This window comes from Megalobrama amblycephala, linkage group LG5 (assembly GCF_018812025.1).
Source record: "Megalobrama amblycephala isolate DHTTF-2021 linkage group LG5, ASM1881202v1, whole genome shotgun sequence".
In the NCBI taxonomy this organism is placed as follows: Eukaryota; Metazoa; Chordata; class Actinopteri; order Cypriniformes; family Xenocyprididae; genus Megalobrama; species Megalobrama amblycephala.
In genome coordinates, this window is record NC_063048.1 from 31,785,327 (window position 1) to 31,804,921 (window position 19,595).

Below are 19,595 nucleotides of genomic sequence, written 5' to 3' on the forward strand. Positions count from 1 at the left end.
TTTACTATTACAGCTCTCAAGGTTAGCTAATCGTGAAAAGTATTGATTATAGCATTAGGTTGCAGTGATGAACACTGTAGCCGATGTTGCTGAGCGCATGAAAGCAGTGATCTCGTCATTGCAACTCAATTTCTGCACACTAACGAACACTTTCATCATAACTAACAGTGCAAACTTGATGTAACTAAGAGATTCGTTGAATAAAACTGGAGTTTTTGCTTGATTCCAGAACTCAGTCACTGATAAACTCGTGCTGTTTGATTGACAGCTCCAGCAATTGTAAAGGGAGCATTCTTTGCATTCTTTCTATATACAATTTAATCACCATTTGACTGTTTAGTCACAGGTTTGATTTACTGACACATAGACAAAGAACATCTGACTGTACATGAATCATTACATATCAGATCAGGCATTAGTATTAACAAAGTTACTTACATGTTGTTGCATTACTGTCGAGTCCATATCATAAAAGTCTGTTTGCAAAGCCTTCGCCAAAATTGAGATTGATTTACCAAAGAATCCACAGTGAAATGCAGAATAGAAATAAATACAGCTCAACTGAGACATTCACAATGTTGAAAATAAATAACCATATTCCTAGCTTAAGGATCCTTTGAAAGGTAATGTTATTTTTAGTCCTGTATCGCTCATCTATCCTCGTCATCTCAATAACACGCCAGTGGGCGGGGCTAATGCTGCAATGATTAAGTAGCCGTTGATTTCTTATGCCGAGGCGGCGTTTAGTCATTCGCTGGGCCTGGTGTCAATAAAAGCTTTTATTGGACTAACAAGGAAGTTTTCAGTCCTGAAACTTACAGGATATTCTTATAGTACGATGACCTCTTATATATCAAAAGCTCAAGAAACCATTGATTTGTCAATTCATGACCCCTTTAAGTATGACGTAGGCCATTACAAAATTGTGACAAAAATCGTGTCTTGATGTTACATCAGTGAATCATCGCAAACAAATCCACTTGCATTGCATGGAATGATCCATCTAATCAGAAATAGTTTGCCATTTCAGTACCTTTTGACATACTTTTTTAAATGTAACGCTATTACGGACAATATCGAATTGGGATTCAGCTCATAAGAGACAAGTGATTCACTGGAATCTTTTTGTTTTCCTTAAGCTTGTTCCATTGATTTGGATATGGCATGGTTGTCATAAATAGTCAACGGAATCATGTTCCATGTTTGGCTGTATCTGTTTGGTTTATCCATAGAGAATGGCCTAGATTGGAAGAGCTTTGTTGTCATTTTGTGTTCTAGATCATTTGCCTATGACTGTTGCTTTGGAAGCCAGTGAACTCATCAATCGGATGCGTGACGCAAGGGTTAGAGATGTGACCAACAGTAAAAATTAAAACAACTTAAACATTCAATACTCAAGCTTTTCCGACATCACCTCTTTACACAAAACCCGCTATAGCACCTCAAACATTGTGCCTTGTACAATCTACAGTATCAGTAACTGTGTGTAGAGCTTCACTGTTTCCTGACAGATAAAAGTGATTGATTTTCAGCTCAGCGTGAGCACAAGGAGGGCAAGTCCAGATCAGCGTAAATAGAGGAAATATCCTCGCCCAGCCAAGTAATGTCACTCATAAATTTTTGAAATGCGTTGTTCATACAACAAGATGGGTGTAAGTTATGAGCGGCTGTCTGTTTTAAAACCTCTTTCTGTCACCTCGGTTAATAAAATAAATTTAAAATGTATAAGTGGTCTCAGCCTTGGAGAAGATTGGCCATTTAGAGTATGCTGAGGTGAGACTGTCTGTTCTGCTGGATTTTGATGTATTGATGTCTGATGCACCAATATAAATTACCAATAACCAATAGGTTTGCAGATATTGCTGTATACATCTGTCGACATATACTACCGTTCAAAAGAATGGTGTCAGTAAGATTTGAAAAATAGTTTTGAAAGAAGTCTCTTATGCTCTTTATTTGATTGTGAAATATTATTATAATTAAAATTTCTATTTTAATATATTTTTTTAAATTAATTTATTACTGTGATGGCAAAGCTGAATTTTCTGTTGAAAACAGTTGTGTTCCTTAATAGTTTTGTGGAAACTGTGATACATGTTTTCAGAATTCTTTGATGAATAGAAAGTTCGAAAGAACAGCATTTATTTGAAATAGAAATCTGTGACATTACTTTTGGTCAATTAAATGCATCATTGCTGAATAAATGTATTAATTAACATATATATATATATGTATGTATATATATATATATTTGTCGTTCTCATATATTTTTGACAATAATGTTTTCAATTCTATTTATAATATATGGTATTTATGTTTAAAATCTATTATAAATCAGCGTCCTCAATACTGCACTTTAAAGAACAACCAAGTTTTTCCCAAAAATGTTTATTGTTTATTTGGTTCGAAGCAAGCGGCAACCTCCCCCGTTTCCCTTGAAGCCAATACGGAAGTGACGTAAACTGCAATTCATCGACTGGCCACTAGGGAAAGGCTCCAAAAGAGAGCAGAATCTCATTGAGTCCCATGTTAAAATGCCCAACTTTACAGCAGAAAAAAAAACATGTTTACAGCCTGGTACAAATTGTTGTTTTGGTCTATATAGCTAATTTTGTCCTTCATGACAACTCTGAGGGGTGATTATTTATTTATTTTTTTTATAACTCATCTGTTTAAATTATATTAAGCCTTAAAGTTCTGAATAATTAAGGGCGCGGCCAATTGAATGACAGGTGGTTTGCCACTGCTGTCACTAGCCGTTTGTCTGCTGCGGTCACATCACCTTAGCTCCACCCACGTCCAGCCTCTTTGCCCATTTTCTGTTATCTGTGAATGACGCACAGTGACACACTGCCAAGATGGCAGTGGTTCGGCTTTAGATTTCAAAAATGCTCTTCAGAAACTTACGGGTGACATCACAGACACCACGTCCATATTTTTTACGGTCTATGGTTCGAAGTTACGAGAAGTTTATTAGGTGTCATTACCAAGCGAATTAGTATTATAAACAGTTATTTTTTATTTTTATAAGTTTAAAGTTAATTGAGTTGAAGATAACTTAAAGATTAAAATGGCCATTAGAATCAGTTTTAGGAGCACTGTTTTAGTGTTCATTTCAAGACGACAGCATTTGGTATAGACTTCAGGCTTACATGTGGTCTCTTTACGGGCCTGTGCTCGGCTCTGTTGAGTTGATCTGGGCTTGTTGTATTGTAGCTGCAGGGAATCGTTGCAGTTTCATGGTGACTGGGTTGTCAGGGCTCTGTGATGTGCGCTTGAGTACTCATCTCTGTGTGTAGATAACACCGTACCCATCTGTTTGATCTCCCAATCCAGACACGCGCTATATTTAGAGCCTCGTCAGATGTGCTGTTTTAGAGAAATAAGTCTTTTCTAATCAGCCTCCAACCGAGGAGAGGCCTCATTAGCATCAGCTCGCTCTCCCTCTCTCATTCTCGTGCTTTATCTCTACAAGAGCGCCTTTGCACTCTCTCATTCTTTCTTTTTCTCTCTCTCTCTCTTGCTTTCCTTCTGGCTCTCTCCGATCCTTTATTCCTTCCCCTCTTTCTCTCTCTGTCTGTCATCCCTCTTTTCTCTTCTTCTTTTCTTGTGTGGGAGGGCGCTTGTTGCTCCCCCAAGAGATCTCAGGCTTTGTGTGTGAGTGTAAGTGTGTGTGTTTGGTGTTCAGAGGAAATGGCACATCTGTGTTTCAGGGCACACTCTCATCCACCTTTCCTACATATTCATTTAGGTTATGTGTGAATTCCTCTTCTTTCATATGAAAGTATGAAATTCGACCACTGACAAAGTTCTTTATAAATAGTATAAATACGTTATTGTACATACTACTACAACTACTACTAAACGACGCTTAAAATGGCTGACTCCCTGATCAGTGTCCTGACTATTGAACTAGGGAGATAATTGAGACCCTTCCTCTCTCGTAATGCCTGTTGTATGCTAAGCTAGCCAGCTTATTGACTAGCTAAATACAAAGTTAATATCCTCATTGACTGGTGGTATGCTAAGTTAGTATGTTAACTGGTTAGCTTGATTCACTGTTATGATGGCTGATTCCTCAATTAGACTAACTTTTTAGTCAGGATGATTTGAAGAGGGATAAAAAACAATAAATATCTACTTTTAAAAGATAGATTATTATTTTGTTCCCTCACATTTTCAAGGGTTAGGGATGTTATTACACTATAGTGTTCAGTTTCACTATTATGGGTTATCTTTTTGTAGCAGTGCTAGCTAAGAAATACTACAAATAATGGTGTATATTTTGTGCCAGTGCGTGTGTGCGAGGATAGCAGGCTTGTCAGTTAGCGGTATGTTTGTCAATTAGCAGTATGGCATACTAATATGCTAACCTGTTAGCTTGCAGGCTACCAGAATAAACATGTTTAACTCACAGTTAATAAAATACATTCTTTGTCTTATTAACCTTTTGAGCCTTACGGTTCCACATATGGGATTTAGAATGACGTCACATAACTGCCAGATTCAAACTGTGCTTTCACACTTTGGCTGCGAGACGGACTTGTCATATATCACAACTCTGCAGTGTTTTCAGCCACATCATGCTTTTTTTTTTTAAAGGTTTCAGACATTTAAATACACATAAGCACCAGTAAAACAATACATTTAGAGTTTATAAAATACACACTGATGTCAAACATCAGTGGAAGCAGCAATAACAATCCATTCAAATATAATTTGCCGACGTTTATTCATATAAGACACATATAATGGGCCTAAGTAACTATAAAGTTTACTCTATTCTTCCAGTTCACCAGCCACTTACTTGCATGTATTTCAGGAGAAACCGAGGTAACTTTACAGTGCCGTAGTTACACATTACTACATGTACTTACTATAGTAATAACAGTAAATTATGCATAATTACAAGTAACTAACCTTAAACCAAACCCTAACCCTAACTGTAACTCTATAGTAAGTGCATGTAGTTAATAAATAGTACTCAGTACTTATTTGAGTAATTACAATGTAACTCAAATAAATAAATTGTAACCGAAACCGATGAATTCACATGCTGTAAATCTGACTGACAGGACTCTGAACTGCGGCGCAAACTAAGATGGTGGTGCCCATCTCGCATTATAGATCAAGATAAAGATCATTTATAAAGGTTTTAAAACGACAAAATACTCTCACTTACACATATTTGAGAATCGGAATATCAGATAGTTGACATGGTAAGCAAGTTTGTGAATATTTTAAATAAAAAAGGAAAAACAAAATAATAGCGAAACATCTGTCATACAGTGTTATTGTGGCTGCGGTGTGTTATGTAACAAGCATGATGCATCGCCAAGAAAACGATAAGGGCAAACGTTCTAAAACAACGGTCACCTTAAAAAAAACTCACTCTGGGGAGTCAGTTAGAATATTTTAAACTCACACTTGAAAGGGATTAAATTAGTTTAGAGTGTACATCATAATATGCACCGTCCTTGTTTTTACATCCCTCTGTTCATGTTGTCTGGCTGCATGTCTGCATTTGCGTTCTCGTGTAGCTTTTGCTGGCCTCTGATGTAGGTACATTTTCCCTTTCTGACTTTTATGAGGAAGTTAACTTTCATTGTTGTTGTATTCATGATTGTGTGAGTTCATCAGAGTTTTTTCTTTGTTTGTAGATGGAATGGGTCGAGTTCTGGCTCAGGACGTCTATGCCAAAGACAACCTGCCTCCTTTCCCTGCGTCAGTTAAAGATGGCTATGCTGTTCGAGGTGATTACCCATTTCTGCCAAATTCACATTTTCGTGTACCCCTTTTCCAGCCAAATGGTTGAGATTTTCCAACCTCTCTCAGTCTGTACCGCATTTATACTGACTTAAGAGCAGAGTGATCACATAACTGATTATATAAGATAACCTGCCCATAAACATACATTTGCATATTAAGTCTTCAGGGTAGTTCGCATTGCCCAAACAAATTCCTGCAAACATTCTGAGAAAGTTTTAACATCCAAGGTATTTTAATTCATTGATTTTACACCACTGTTAAATATATATATATATATATATATATATATATATATATATATATATATATATATATATATATATATATATATATATATATATATATATATATATATATATATATACAGTGGTTACGGAAAGTATTCAGACCCCCTTACATTTTTCACTCTTTGTTATATTGCAGCCTTTTGCTAAAATCAATTAAGTTCATTTTTTTTCCTCATTAATGTACACACAGCACCCCATATTGACAGAAAAACACAGAATTGTTGACATTTTTGCATATTTAATAAAAAAAGAAAAACTGAAATATCACATGGTCCTAAGTATTCAGACCCTTTGCTCAGTATTTAGTAGAAGCACCCTTTTGATCTAATACAGCCATGAGTCTTTTTGGGAAAGATGCAACAAGTTTTTCACACCTGGATTTGGGGATCCTCTGCCATTCCTCCTTGCAGATCCTCTCCAGTTCTGTCAGGTTGGATGGTAAACGTTGGTGGACAGCCATTTTTAGGTCTCTCCAGAGATGCTCAATTGGGTTTAAGTCAGGGCTCTGGCTGGACCATTCAAGAACAGTCACGGAGTTGTTGTGAAGCCACTCCTTCGTTATTTTAGCTGTGTGCTTAGGGTAATTGTCTTGTTTAATAAACCTTCGGCCCAGTCTGAGGTCCTGAGCACTCTGGAGAAGGTTTTCGTCCAGGATATCCCTGTACTTGGCCGCATTCATCTTTCCCTCGATTGCAACCAGTCGTCCTGTGCCTGCAGCTAAAAAACACCCCCACAGCATGATGCTGCCACCACCATGCTTCACTGTTGGGACTGTATTGGACAGATGATGAGCAGTGCCTGGTTTTCTCCACACATACCGCTTAGAATTAAGGCTAAAAAGTTCTATCTTGGTCTCATCAGACCAGAGAAATCTTATTTCTCACCATCTTGGCAAACTCCATGTGGGCTTTCATGTGTCTTGCACTGAGGAGAGGCCACTCTGCCATAAAGCCCTGACTGGTGGAGCGCTGCAGTGATGGTTGACTTTCTACAACTTTCTCCCATCTCCCGACTGCATCTCTGGACCTCAGTCACAGTGATCATTGTGTTCTTCTTTACCTCTCTCACTAAGGCTCTTCTCCCCCGATAGCTCAGTTTGGCCGGATGACCAGCTCTAGGAACGGTTCTGGTCGTCCCAAACGTCTTCCATTTAAGGATTATGGAGGCCACTGTGCTCTTAGGAACCTTAAGTGCAACAGAAATTTTTTGTAACCCTGGCCAGATCTGTGCCTTGCCACAATTCTGTCTCTGAGCTCTTCAGGCAGTTCCTTTGACCTCATGATTCTCATTTGCTCTGACATGCACTGTGAGCTGTGAGGTCTTATACAGACAGGTGTGTGGCTTTCCTAATCAAGTCCAATCAGTATACTCAAACACAGCTGGACTCAAGTGAAGATGTAGAACCATCTTAAGGATGATCAGAAGAAATGGACAGCACCTGAGTTAAATATATGAGTGTCACAGCAAAGGGTCTGAATACTTAGGACCATGTGATATTTCAGTTGTTCTTTTTTTAATAAAACTGCAAAAATGTCAACAATTCTGTGTTTTTCTGTCAATATGGGGTGCTGTGTGTACATTAATGAGGAAATAAATGAACTTAAATGATTGTAGCAAATGGCTGCAATATAACAAAGAGTGAAAAATGTAAGGGGGTCTGAATACTTTCCGTACCCACTGTATATAGGAGGTAGATACATCAACAAATCAAATTACTTTTGATCTTTAAAAATCACTTCACACATATGATGCTTGCTGTTCAAGAACAAGTTTAATGGGCCAGTTTTCCGGTCCGCCACCTTTTGGAACAGGGCCAAATTGGCACCTTCACTGTGCCAATGAAAAAGGCGTAATTGACATATTCATTAGAACTTATGATTATTTCCCTTTTACCCTTAATGCTTTATCATAATAAGCATAATAAGATATAACAACCTTATTCTTAACCTTTTTACCATTAGAATCTCATTCACCAAACCTGTAAACCTTCTGAAATGAACTCAATGAGTTACTCTTTTACTGTTTTTCAGCTGCTGATGGCCCTGGTGATCGCTTCATCATTGGGGAGTCTCAGGCTGGGGAGCAGGTGAGTTAAACTAACACCAACTTGTTAGCTAAACTAGTCTTCTTACACTGTTTTGCCATTAAACCCTGATGTGAACATGCTGAGTTTCTCTTTCTTACACATACACTGGAAATGCCTGCTTTTGCACTGGACCTTGTGTCTGCAGGAGGCTTATGTGCTCAGATGGCAAGAGAACTCAGAATCAGTGAGCGTGTTTAATGAGTGCATTACACAGAAAGATAGAGAGAGAGAGAGAGAGGGGGATCCCCGTGGGCTATGTGCAGCAGAGTGTGGGCCAGCACTCCAGTGCTCATGGCTGACGTCCATACAGCGCACTGTCTGGAGTGTGTGTTTGCATGTGTGTCATGGGTCATTCTGTTGTACTGTTGTTTCTTATGATGCTATACAGATAACAGTGTATGTTATTTTATGTTAATAAAAGCAATTTAACCCAGTATCAGTAAAGACAAAACATCTGTGTTTTGCTTTCACACCACAGCCGAACACACATAGGTTTTTTTGATACAGTGGTGAAGAGTCTTTTTCTGTTTGTAGCCCACTCTCACGGTTATGCCAGGCCAAGTGATGAGGGTGACGACAGGTGCTCCTATCCCATGTGGTGCAGACGCTGTAGTGCAAGTAGAAGACACAGAACTGCTACGAGAGTCTGAAGACGTAAGTGTCACATTCTCAACCACACACTCTTTTTGACTATTTTAATTAATATATAATTTTTTTAAATGAATGTAAATAGCAAATAACTTCTAATAAATAACTTGTAACTTTCTCAAAATTAACCATATCTCTAAAAGAATAGCTTTTTAAAAAGAATAAAAGTACTTTTATGAGTAATTTCTACCTTTTAAAGGATGCTGCCCATTTTGTTAGTATTAAATACTTTAAGACAATTTTCACGGATTCTGTCCCGAAAGTGAAACATGCATACTTCAAGGTGTTTAAAGACAAAAAAACTCAACCAAATATATTTAAAGGGTTAGTTAAGCCAAAAATGAAAATTCAGTCATTAATTACTCACCCTCATGTCATTCTACACACGGAAGACCTTCGTTCATCTTCGGAACACAATTTAAGATATTTTTGATGAAATCTGAGATTTTTTTTTATCCTCTATTGAAAGCAATGAAATTACCACATTCAAGGTCCATAAAAGTAGTAAAAATTGTTAAAATAGTCCATGTGACTACAGTGGTTCAACCTTATTATTATGAAGCGACGAGAATACTTTTTGTGTGTAAAAACAACAAAAATAACGATTTTATTTAACAAATTCCTGCGTCAGCATCACACACATGCATCGTGCTGCTCACATGACCAGAGCCGACCAATACTGAGCCGCCATTCAGACGTAAACACTGAAGCTCTGCAACAAAAATAGCTTAGCAGAATGACAGGGGGGAGACAAATTTGTTGTAATTTTTGTTTTATTTTTGTGCACAAAAAGTATTCTCGTCGCTTCATAATATTAAAGTTGAACCACTGTAGTCACGTGGACTATTTTAACTACTTTTCTGGACCTTGAATGTGGTAATTTTGTTGCTTTCAATAGTGGATAAAAAAAAACTCTCGGATTTCATCAAAATATCTTAGTTTGTGTTCAGAAGATGAACGAAGGTCTTACGGGTGTGGAACGACCTGAAGGTGAGTAATTAATGACAGAATTTAAATTTTTGGGTAAACTAACCCTTTAAAATACAGAAAGTAACACAAATAATCTACAACTATATAATTACAATAAATTATACAGCAGTACTTTTAAGGAAACTGCAATAGTATGTTTTGTGTTATGGTTTTAATATGGATAAAACAAGAAAGACAAACACCCTTCTAAACAGTGTGTAGGATCTTTGATTGTAAATGAAAGTCCAGTGTGTACAGGTGTCTGAGTCTGGTTGGTTATGAATTACAGGGTACAGAGGAGCTGGAGGTGAGGATCCTGGTTCAGGCCCGTCCAGGACAGGATATCAGGTGAGTGGGACTGTAGTTTGCTTCCTCAAAAAAAGAGACTTTTTTTAAACTATATTAGATTTTTACTGTTTTTCTGTCTTGTTCCCGCCAGCTTTTTTTAAAAGTTGAACTGATTTTAACTTGAGTGCCATGTTTCTAGAACACTGTGTCATGCACAAAACACTGCAAAAGATGCAAGATGGTCATACATGTCCATCTAGTGTGTGTTTACATAAAAAAAATTGGAAAAGTAGCGCATTGGAATGGAAAATCGTGTTCTGTGTGAACAGACCTTACAGCCTCAAAATCAGCATGGCATCATGCCAACAATTTCGTTGATGCTTTATTCAAGGTTTTGTCTATCAAAAATAAAATATTTTTTAATAACTTTTTTCCGGCATGGTCTGAAGATGATCTGAGCCAATTTTGCTGAAAATTGTGCCATTGTTCTAGGAGGAGTTAGGAAAAATAAGTTTTCAACGAAATTCAAAATGGTGGACAGCAATTTCGACCAGCTATAGCATAACTGGTATCGTTGTTCTCAAGGAATCTTATCAAGTCCAGTTCCAGTACAATAGGCAAAATTAATCAAGAGTCAGATGTGCATTTTTTTGACCACATTGTGGCGCTGTCTCAACTTTTTGAGTACTGTCAGGGCATGGTACCAATGACACTTTCCGAGTTCCTATCAATATGACAATGCGTTCATAAAATAGAGAATTTTACGAAAAAAAAAAAAGACTGCCGCCCAAAATGGCTGATATGGGAAAATTGGGTATTTTTTGACTCTGTATATTTAACTGAATCAAAAGGCGTTTTTTGGTGGGGGCAAACTGTTAAGAGGTTATAAGCGAAATAGTATCTCTTGACCAGTAGGAGGCGCTGTGCCGAAACACTGCAAATAGCTTCAGTTCATGCTTGTGACGACGTACCAAGACTCGTCTCAATACATTAAAACGTTGCGGAGGTGTAGCCTCACATCCATTTTTATGTGCTTTTGTCAGATTCATTTGTGTGTTTTTTGAGAGTGGTTGGGTTTATCAAAAATTAATTAAATTCATTTTTACCTTTTAACCTTTGGTGCTTTGCCCCTAATAAGTTTTCTGTCTGTACATATATTTAAAATGTAATTTATTTCTGTGATGGCAAAGTTTAATTTTCAGCAGTCATTACTCCAGTCTTCAGTGTCACATGATCCTTCAGAAGTCATTCTAATATGCTGATTTGATGCTGAAGAAACATTTTTTATGATCAGTGTGTAAAGGTGCCGTAGAATGGAAAATTGAATTTACCTCGGCATAGTTGAATAACAAGAGTTCAGTACATGGAAATGACATACAGTGAGTCTCAAACTCCATTGTTTCCTCCTTCTTATATAAATCTCATTTGTTTAAAAGACCTCCGAAGAACAGGCGAATCTCAACATAACACCGACTGTTACGTAACAGTCGGGATCATTAATATGTACGCCCCCAATATTTGCATATGCCAGCCCATGTTCAAGGCATTACACAAGGGCAGCCAGTATTAACGTCTGGATCTGTGCACAGCTGAATCACCAGACTAGGTAAGCAAGCAAGGACAACAGCGAAAAATGGCAGATGGAGCAATAATAACTGACATGATCCATGATATCATGATATTTTTAGTGATATTTGTAAATTGTCTTTCTAAATGTTTCGTTAGTATGTTGCTAATGTACTGTTAAATGTGGTTAAAGTTACCATCGTTTATTACTGTATTCACAGAGACAAGAGCCATCGCTATTTTCATTTTTAAACACTTGCAGTCTGTATAATTCATAAACACAACTTCATTCTTTATAAATCTCTCCAACAGTGTAGCATTAGCCGTTAGCCACGGATCACAGCCTCAAACTCATTCAGAATCAAATGTAAACATCCAAATAAATACCATACTTACGCAATTAGACATGCTGCATGACGAACACTTTGTAAAGATCCATTTTGAGGGTTATATTAGCTGTGTGAACTTTGTTTATGCTGTTTAAGGCAGTCGAGAGCTCGGGGGGCAGGGAGCGCGAGAATTTAATGGGGCCGCAGCCTGAATCAGCGCATATTTAATGATGCCCCAAAATAGGCAGTTAAAAAAATTAACACAGACACATTCAGGGGACACCTTAGACTTATATTACATATTTTGAAAACACGTTCTATGGCACCTTTAAACGGTTGTACAGCTTAATATTTCAGTGGAAACTGTGTTTTGTTTTGTATTTTTGTTTTTTCTCCAGGATCAGCTTGATGTAAATATTCTTAATCTGGCTCTAGTTCATAACATAAACTGGTATTATAAAGGCTGATGTTAGTCTGTTCTCTTGCTTGTGTCACACACAGGCCTATAGGTCATGATATCAAGCGTGGAGAGTGTGTGTTGGCTAAGGGCACTCACATGGGTCCATCTGAGATCGGCCTATTGGCCACTGTAGGAGTCACAGAGGTGGAGGTGCAGAAATTCCCAGTTGTAGCAGTCATGTCCACCGGCAATGAGGTATGGCTTGCTTGTGTCTGTTGCTTTGTTATACTCTTTTTTGCTAATTTAAAATGTGTTTCAACGTGTTTATATACACTTCTTGTGCAGTTGTTAAACCCTGAGGATGACCTCCACCCAGGCAAGATCAGGGACAGTAACCGATCCACACTGTTGGCCACCATTCAGGAGCACGGCTATCCCACCATCAACCTCGGCATCGTCGGAGACAAGTCAGCATCCCTCCCTTACCGCCCACACACACACACACACAGACACAGACTCACAGTCAGCTTTGCACATGTCTAAATCTTTCCAACCTCAGCACTCCTTTGAAACTCCAGCTCATATATTAGAATCGATACAGATTCATACAACGTCTCAGCAGAATTTACTGAACGACAGCACTTCCTGCAGTCCTCTGAAGTATTTTTTCCACCATTATTTGTATTCACATACGTATACTGTAAAGATGTATACAAAGACATGTATAAGGAGCAACTACAAATAGGTTTACATTGATAGTATTAGTGATTACAGTGATTAAAAATTTAATTTGAATGAAGTATTTAATGCATTTAGTATAAATATAGAATATAACATGGTATTGTGTATTTCGAAATGTATTGTTTATTGCTATATGTAATTCTGCTGACATATCCAATGAAGTCTATCCAAAAAGAGGAAAAACAAGGACAGTAGAAGAACAGGTGTCATATTTATTTATTTTTCAGTTGAAGTATTGGAGGTTAAATATTGATATGTGATTTAATTATATAATATAACATTATAAAGTTCAAAGGTTGGGGTCAGTAAGATTTTTTTTTTAAATCTTATGCTCACCGAGGCTGCATTTGTTTGATCAAAAATACAGTAAAAACAGTAATATTGTGAAATATTATTGACATTTAAAATAACTATTTTTTTATTTTAATATATTTTAAAATGTAATTTATTCCTGCGATGACAAAGCAGCCATTACTCCTATTTTCAGTGTCACACGATCCTTGAGAAATCATTTTAATGTTAATTTATCAATACTGAAAATGGTTGTGCTGCTTAATATTTTTGTGGAAACTGTGATACATGCTTTTATTTTTCAGGATTCTTAAATGAATCGAATTTTCAAAAGAACAACATTTATTTGAATCTTTTGTAACAATGTAAAAAAGATTCAAATAAATTTTTTGCAACAATGTAAAAGTCTTTACTGTCACTTTTGATCAATTAAATGTGTCCTTGATGAATAAAAATATTAAATTCAGGTTATTTCTTGCATTCAATTTGCCCTAGTAACAGTGAAACACCAGGTTCACACATACTCCATTTGCAGTGCATAATATGCGGTGCAGAAGCAGCGCAACACAAATGATGCAACTGATACGTGGCTGTATACCACAAACACAACATTTTTAGTTATTTGTATTTCAAATCCAGAAGTTTGTTACTGAAAATGCTTTTTCAGCATTGTAATTCTCTTTGTACACATTACAGTTATACAATATTTCATAGACGTATTCACATTTAAACAGTGTTGGTGAAAGTTACTTTTAAAAGTAATGCATTACAATATTGCGTTACTCCCTACAAAAAGTAACTAATTGCTTTACTTAGTTACTTTTTATGGAAAGTAATGTGTTACATTACTTTTGCGTTACTTTTTCCTCACCTGGGCTGGGCTGTTTTTGTTTTTCATAACAACAAAAAAGTTCTAATTTTGGCAAATGTAAAGGCCCTTTCACACCAAAAACGAGATGAATAAGCTTCAGGCTGATCACAAATGTGATGTTTATCTAAAGTCATTTTTGCTTATTAGCATGGTTGAATTGGATCATCGAAGGTCAGCAGCAAAGACATTGGTTAATAAAGTGAGATTTAATACATAAAGTATTTGTTTACTTTAATATATTTAATTATTGCAGGTTTGTGCAATATTCTGAGTTATCATTTTAAGGAACACTGAATTTGTTTTTGTGCAAGTGAGACGAGAAAATGTTCACATTTAGTCTAGAACTACAATAACCATCATGTTCACACAGCGCACACAACACCTCTACACTTACTCCTGATTTCTCTCATCATGGGAACAGGAGAGCTGTCAATAAATGTGAAAAAGTAGCTTGCATTACGTTTTTGAGAAAGTAACAGATATTTTGTTGTAAATTTAAAAATAATGCGTTACTTTACTAGTTACTTGAAAAAGTAATCTGATTACTTTACTCAAGTTACTTGTAATGCATCAAATGAATTTATTATTCAGTTCATTACTTCTAGATTTAAATCTTAAGTTGCTCAAGCAAGTGGCATAACATTTAAACATACTCTCATAACATTTAAACAAACCGACTCTCATGCTTTTTCTTTTGGATTTAATTCTTCATACAAGAAATGCAGGTCATAAAGAACTTTGTTTTTGCACCTCCATGAAAAGACGAGTGCCTTTCTCATCTAAATATGAGGTAAGGTGTAGTTTTCCTTGCTTTACCCTGGGCAAAAAGCCACGTGAGGACTGAAACACAGTAGAGCGTAATTATATGCATTTATGGTGAACATAAATACTACATTTTCGTGTCAATCCATGTTTATTTTAATGCGAACAATGCGCTGTCACTTTAATTCAATGTGTCAGCAAAAATAGACTTGAAAAACGATCGCTCCTGAAACGCATTACTGGACCGCATCCGTGTGCAGTGTGAACGCTCTAATCTGTTAACATGGGCACGGAAAAAAAAAAAAACAGGCAAATGGAGTATGTGTGAACCTGGATGTGGCAAAGAGAAAATGGTTTTCTAACCCCCCTTCTAACACTTTAAGGGAAAGTTCACCCAAAAATGAAAATTCTGTCATCATTTACTCACCCTCAAGTTTTCAAACCTGTATGAATTGGATACAAACATTCCTCCAAATATCTTCCTTTGTGTTCAGCAGAACAAAGAAATTCATACAGGTTTGGAACAACTTGAGGGGGAGTTTTCATTTTTGGGTGAACCATCCCTTTATCTTCACCAATATGCCAGTAAGGTATGTGGCGCGAGAAAACGGAAGTCATTTGGCTTGAATATGTTTTCTAACTCCCCCTGCAGCCCAGACGACCTGCTGAACGCCCTAAACGAGGGCATTAGCCGTGCTGATGTCATCATCACCTCTGGGGGTGTGTCCATGGGTGAGAAGGTCAGTTGATTGGAGTTGTCTGGAAGTGTATACAAGGTCACATGCTTGAAATGTCCGAGCTTCTCAGTAAAGGAATGTGGCCTCACAGATCAATCTGCTTCATGTCAAGGAGAGGATTCCATTGGTTTACCCAAAGGCCATGAGATCTCGGATCAAAACACTTTAAGAGCTCATGCTGCAGGTCACCGTGTGTTTTACTGCCATCTAGTGTTACTGCTTGTTTTTTTTTTTTGTCACAAAGCAACACTTGTTAATCTGACCTTTTATTTTGGGTCTTTGCCCAGGCAGCAGTGCACTGACCGCCTCTTGCTCTTGATTTTCCGCCCTATTAATTAGAGCTCTTTAATTACCCAATGTTTCACTTCACCAGGCAGGGATAGATGTGTTGTACTACATGAGAGGAGAAACGCAAACGCTCTCACACACTACTAACGTCTCTGTTTTCTTGTTTTTCTTGTTTTTTTTTTTTCTTCAGGACTACCTGAAGCAGGTGCTGGATATAGACCTCCATGCCCAGATCCACTTCGGTCGAGTGTTTATGAAGCCAGGGTGAGTCAGAGAAGCAGTGTTAGTCATCCAGAGCTAGACTTGGGTAAAGTCTGGACGGGGCGGCACTGACGTGAGGGGAGGCATTTGGTTGTTCTCTGGGATACAACGAATTGCTGAAAAACTCTTTCAGCGGTTTAATGCCATGACCTCCAAGATTTTAGCAAAGCTGAAATACTGATAAGAACCAGTGCATCCTGACTCCCAAAAGTTGAAGCATCCCGCCAATCATTTTTCTTCAGCTCTTGCCATTTTTATGTGCAATATGAATCAGATGTTTTATTTAACATACATGTAGGCATGTAATCTGATTCAAAGACAAAGTAAACAGAAAAAGATCTTCATTGTGTTTATATCAGTGTCATTTTAGTATTATTTATATAGTATTACAGTATTTATTGGTTACATTTGCTTTTATTTTTGTTTACGTTTTAGTAATTTTGATATGCGCTTTTGTCATTTTATTAGTTTTTTATATGTATATTTCTATTTAGCATGGATTTATTTTTTTTTCACTTGTTTTTTTAGTAATATTAGTACTTCAACTTATTTTATTTCAGTTAAATAAAATAGTCAACATTTCTAATTTTTGTTTGTTTTTCATCCAATATTTATATTTTAACATTTATATTTTATTTTTAATATTTTATTTTATTTCAGCTTAAAGGCACAATATGTAAGATAAGAACTAGAACCACTAGAACAATGTTATATATTTTGTTGACTTGTGCCAGATGTTTCCAACATTGTTTAAATCCAGAGAAATCAGCAATTTTAACCAGTGTAACGGCCTTGTGTCATCGCATCACCTGTCAATGATGTCATATCCGCCTTACCCTCGATTTCCGGTTTTACTTCCGTAGAAACCATGGAAACACTATAGACGCTTTAATATATGATGTGTTTTTTATTAGACAGGTGAGCAACTGTTTGGATACATTCATCGACAGAAAACGAATCATTGTTATATAGCTTTTTTTGAATAAGCGACCTCTAGTGGCGAAACGTACATATTGTGCCTTTAATGACAGTTTTAGTTAACAATAACAATGATTTATATTAAATAAAGTGTTACATCATTATTCTAGCTTTTTATTACATGGCTCTCTAGTCTAGAATACTTGATTCTAATTGGTCGTTTATGGCATTTAGCTCATTTGAGGTTGATATTACTATAATTGATGACTGAGATGCAAGATGATGCCAGTGGCGTTAGTATGAAACAAAAGAGCGTGAGTTTGTAGTGTGAAACGATAGATATGAAAGTGGTGGCAGGTTCAGTTAACCACATGAGCAGACAACAGAAAATATTAAGGAAACATCTGATCAGTCAGAATTAAGAGTTTCACAGAGCCGTGTAATGATTTGTGATAACAACCAACTGACTGTACATTTTCCCTTGACATATTAAAGGTGCCGTAGAACATCTTTTCAAAAGATGTAATATAAGTCTAAGGTGTCCCCTGAACGTGTCTGTGAAGTTTCAGCTCAAAATACCCCATAGATTTTTTTTTTAATTAATTTTTTTAACTGCCTATTTTGAGCCATTATTATATATGCACCGATTAAGCGTGCGGCCCCTTTAAATCTCCCGCTCCCCCGCCCCCGCGAGCTCTCAACTGCCTTAAACAGCAAACGCAAAGTTCACACAGCTAATATAACCCTCAAAATGGATCTTTACAAAGTGTTCATCATGCATTGATTCCTGTAAGTGCAGTGTTTATTTGGATGTTTGCATTTGATTCTGAATGAGTTTAAGGATGTGCTCCGTGGCTAACGGCTAATGCTACACTGTTGGAGAGATTTCTAAAGAATGAAGTTGTGTTTATGAATTATACAGACTGCAAGTGTTTAAAAATGAAAATAGCGACGGCTCTCTTGTCTCCCTGAATACAGTAAGAAACGATGGTAACTTTAACCACATTTAACAGTACATTAGCAACATGCTAACGAAACATTTAGAAAGACAATTTACAAATATCACTAAAAATCAGTCAGTTATTATTGCTCCATCTGCTATTTTTCGCTATTGTCCTTGCTTGCTTACCTAGTCTGATGATTCAGCTGTGCACATCCAGACGTTTTGCCCTTGTCTAATGCTTGAACATGGGCTGGCATATGCAAATATTGGGGGCGTACATATTAATGATCCCGACTGTTACGTAACAGTCGGTGTAATGTTGAGATTCGCCTGTTTTCCAGAGGTCTTTTAAACAAATGAGATTTATATAAGAAGGAGGAAACAATGGTGTTTGAGACTGTATGTCATTTCCATGTACTGAACTCTTGTTATTTAACTATGCCAAGATAAATTCAGTTTTTCATTCGATGGCACCTCTAAGTTTGATTAGGGAATCTGTTTTTAAAAAATGATTTTGGTTGTTCCTGGAATGCAGAATATTGATGCTTTATTCTATTTCTGTTTCAGTTTGCCTACTACGTTTGCCACCTTAGACATTGACGGTGCCAGAAAACTGATCTTCGCCCTTCCAGGTACAATACGCTGTGTATTTGGCATGCAAACGAACAAAGAAGTATTGACAGGAAAAATTGGAACTATTTAGAATTTACACAAATGAGAACATGTACAAACACAAACCCAGGTGACTTAAGTTTCCTGTTTTTCCCACGTATGTATTGTACCGATTAGAATAATTTCCCTTATTTTAAGTGTATACATAAACCTACATATCTCTATAGTACCATCTCCAAACTAAATGGTCCATTCTCCATAAAATATAATCAGCCCACGGTTGCCCACTTATGTATCCTTCTGCAAACCTGCATTTCCCTGCTTGCCCACTGGCCCGATCAGATTCCCCAGGCTTGCCCCCACCCCGAGCCCACTGTGCTCCCACCTTGTGCCTTCAGAAACCAGGTGGTCGAGGCAGTGGTGACAGTGGCGATTTCTATATTCCCCTTTAAAGGTAATTTCACCTACAGAGACACAGGGGCGACTCTTCTGGAGACTGTGCCCCTGAGTGACAGCGAGGCCAGCAGACTGCCTGTGCCTCCTCCCCCACGAGGAAGTAGGTGCACTTAATTCAGGAAATAAGCCCTGTCTTCAGCCCGCGCTCAGAAAACGGAAATGGACTTGAAATTTTGACACGAAACCCTAATTAACTGGTTTTCGAAATCAGAACAGGATTTAAGACAAAATCTCTTTTAGTGCACTTGGGCTCATTTGGGACCAGTACGATGTAATTATTACAGACACAAGATAATGAAACACGAAAAAGCCTTGTCTAATCTAACAATCTCCAAAACACAATGAAATGAAACATAGGAAGTAATATTTTTGT

The 19,595-nt window shown here is 37.1% G+C and overlaps 1 protein-coding gene across 13 annotated transcripts in view; it reads left to right on the plus strand.

Annotated features, from left to right (window-relative positions):
• The window catches only part of gphna (gephyrin a), a 117,161-nt gene that overhangs the window by 93,801 nt on the left and 3,765 nt on the right, over positions 1-19,595 (plus strand). For 7 of the 13 annotated variants that reach the window (XM_048191857.1, XM_048191859.1, XM_048191863.1 and 4 more), the window contains 10 exons: positions 5,661-5,753; positions 8,087-8,142; positions 8,677-8,796; positions 10,049-10,107; positions 12,444-12,597; positions 12,688-12,809; positions 15,660-15,747; positions 16,223-16,296; positions 18,722-18,786; positions 19,221-19,322. In XM_048191857.1, coding sequence (XP_048047814.1) covers positions 5,661-5,753; positions 8,087-8,142; positions 8,677-8,796; positions 10,049-10,107; positions 12,444-12,597; positions 12,688-12,809; positions 15,660-15,747; positions 16,223-16,296; positions 18,722-18,786; positions 19,221-19,322 — 933 coding nt within the window. The remainder of the gene's footprint in view (positions 1-5,660; positions 5,754-8,086; positions 8,143-8,676; positions 8,797-10,048; positions 10,108-12,443; positions 12,598-12,687; positions 12,810-15,659; positions 15,748-16,222; positions 16,297-18,721; positions 18,787-19,220; positions 19,323-19,595) is intronic. The other 6 variants (XM_048191860.1, XM_048191866.1, XM_048191867.1 and 3 more) reach the window with 1 other exon arrangement.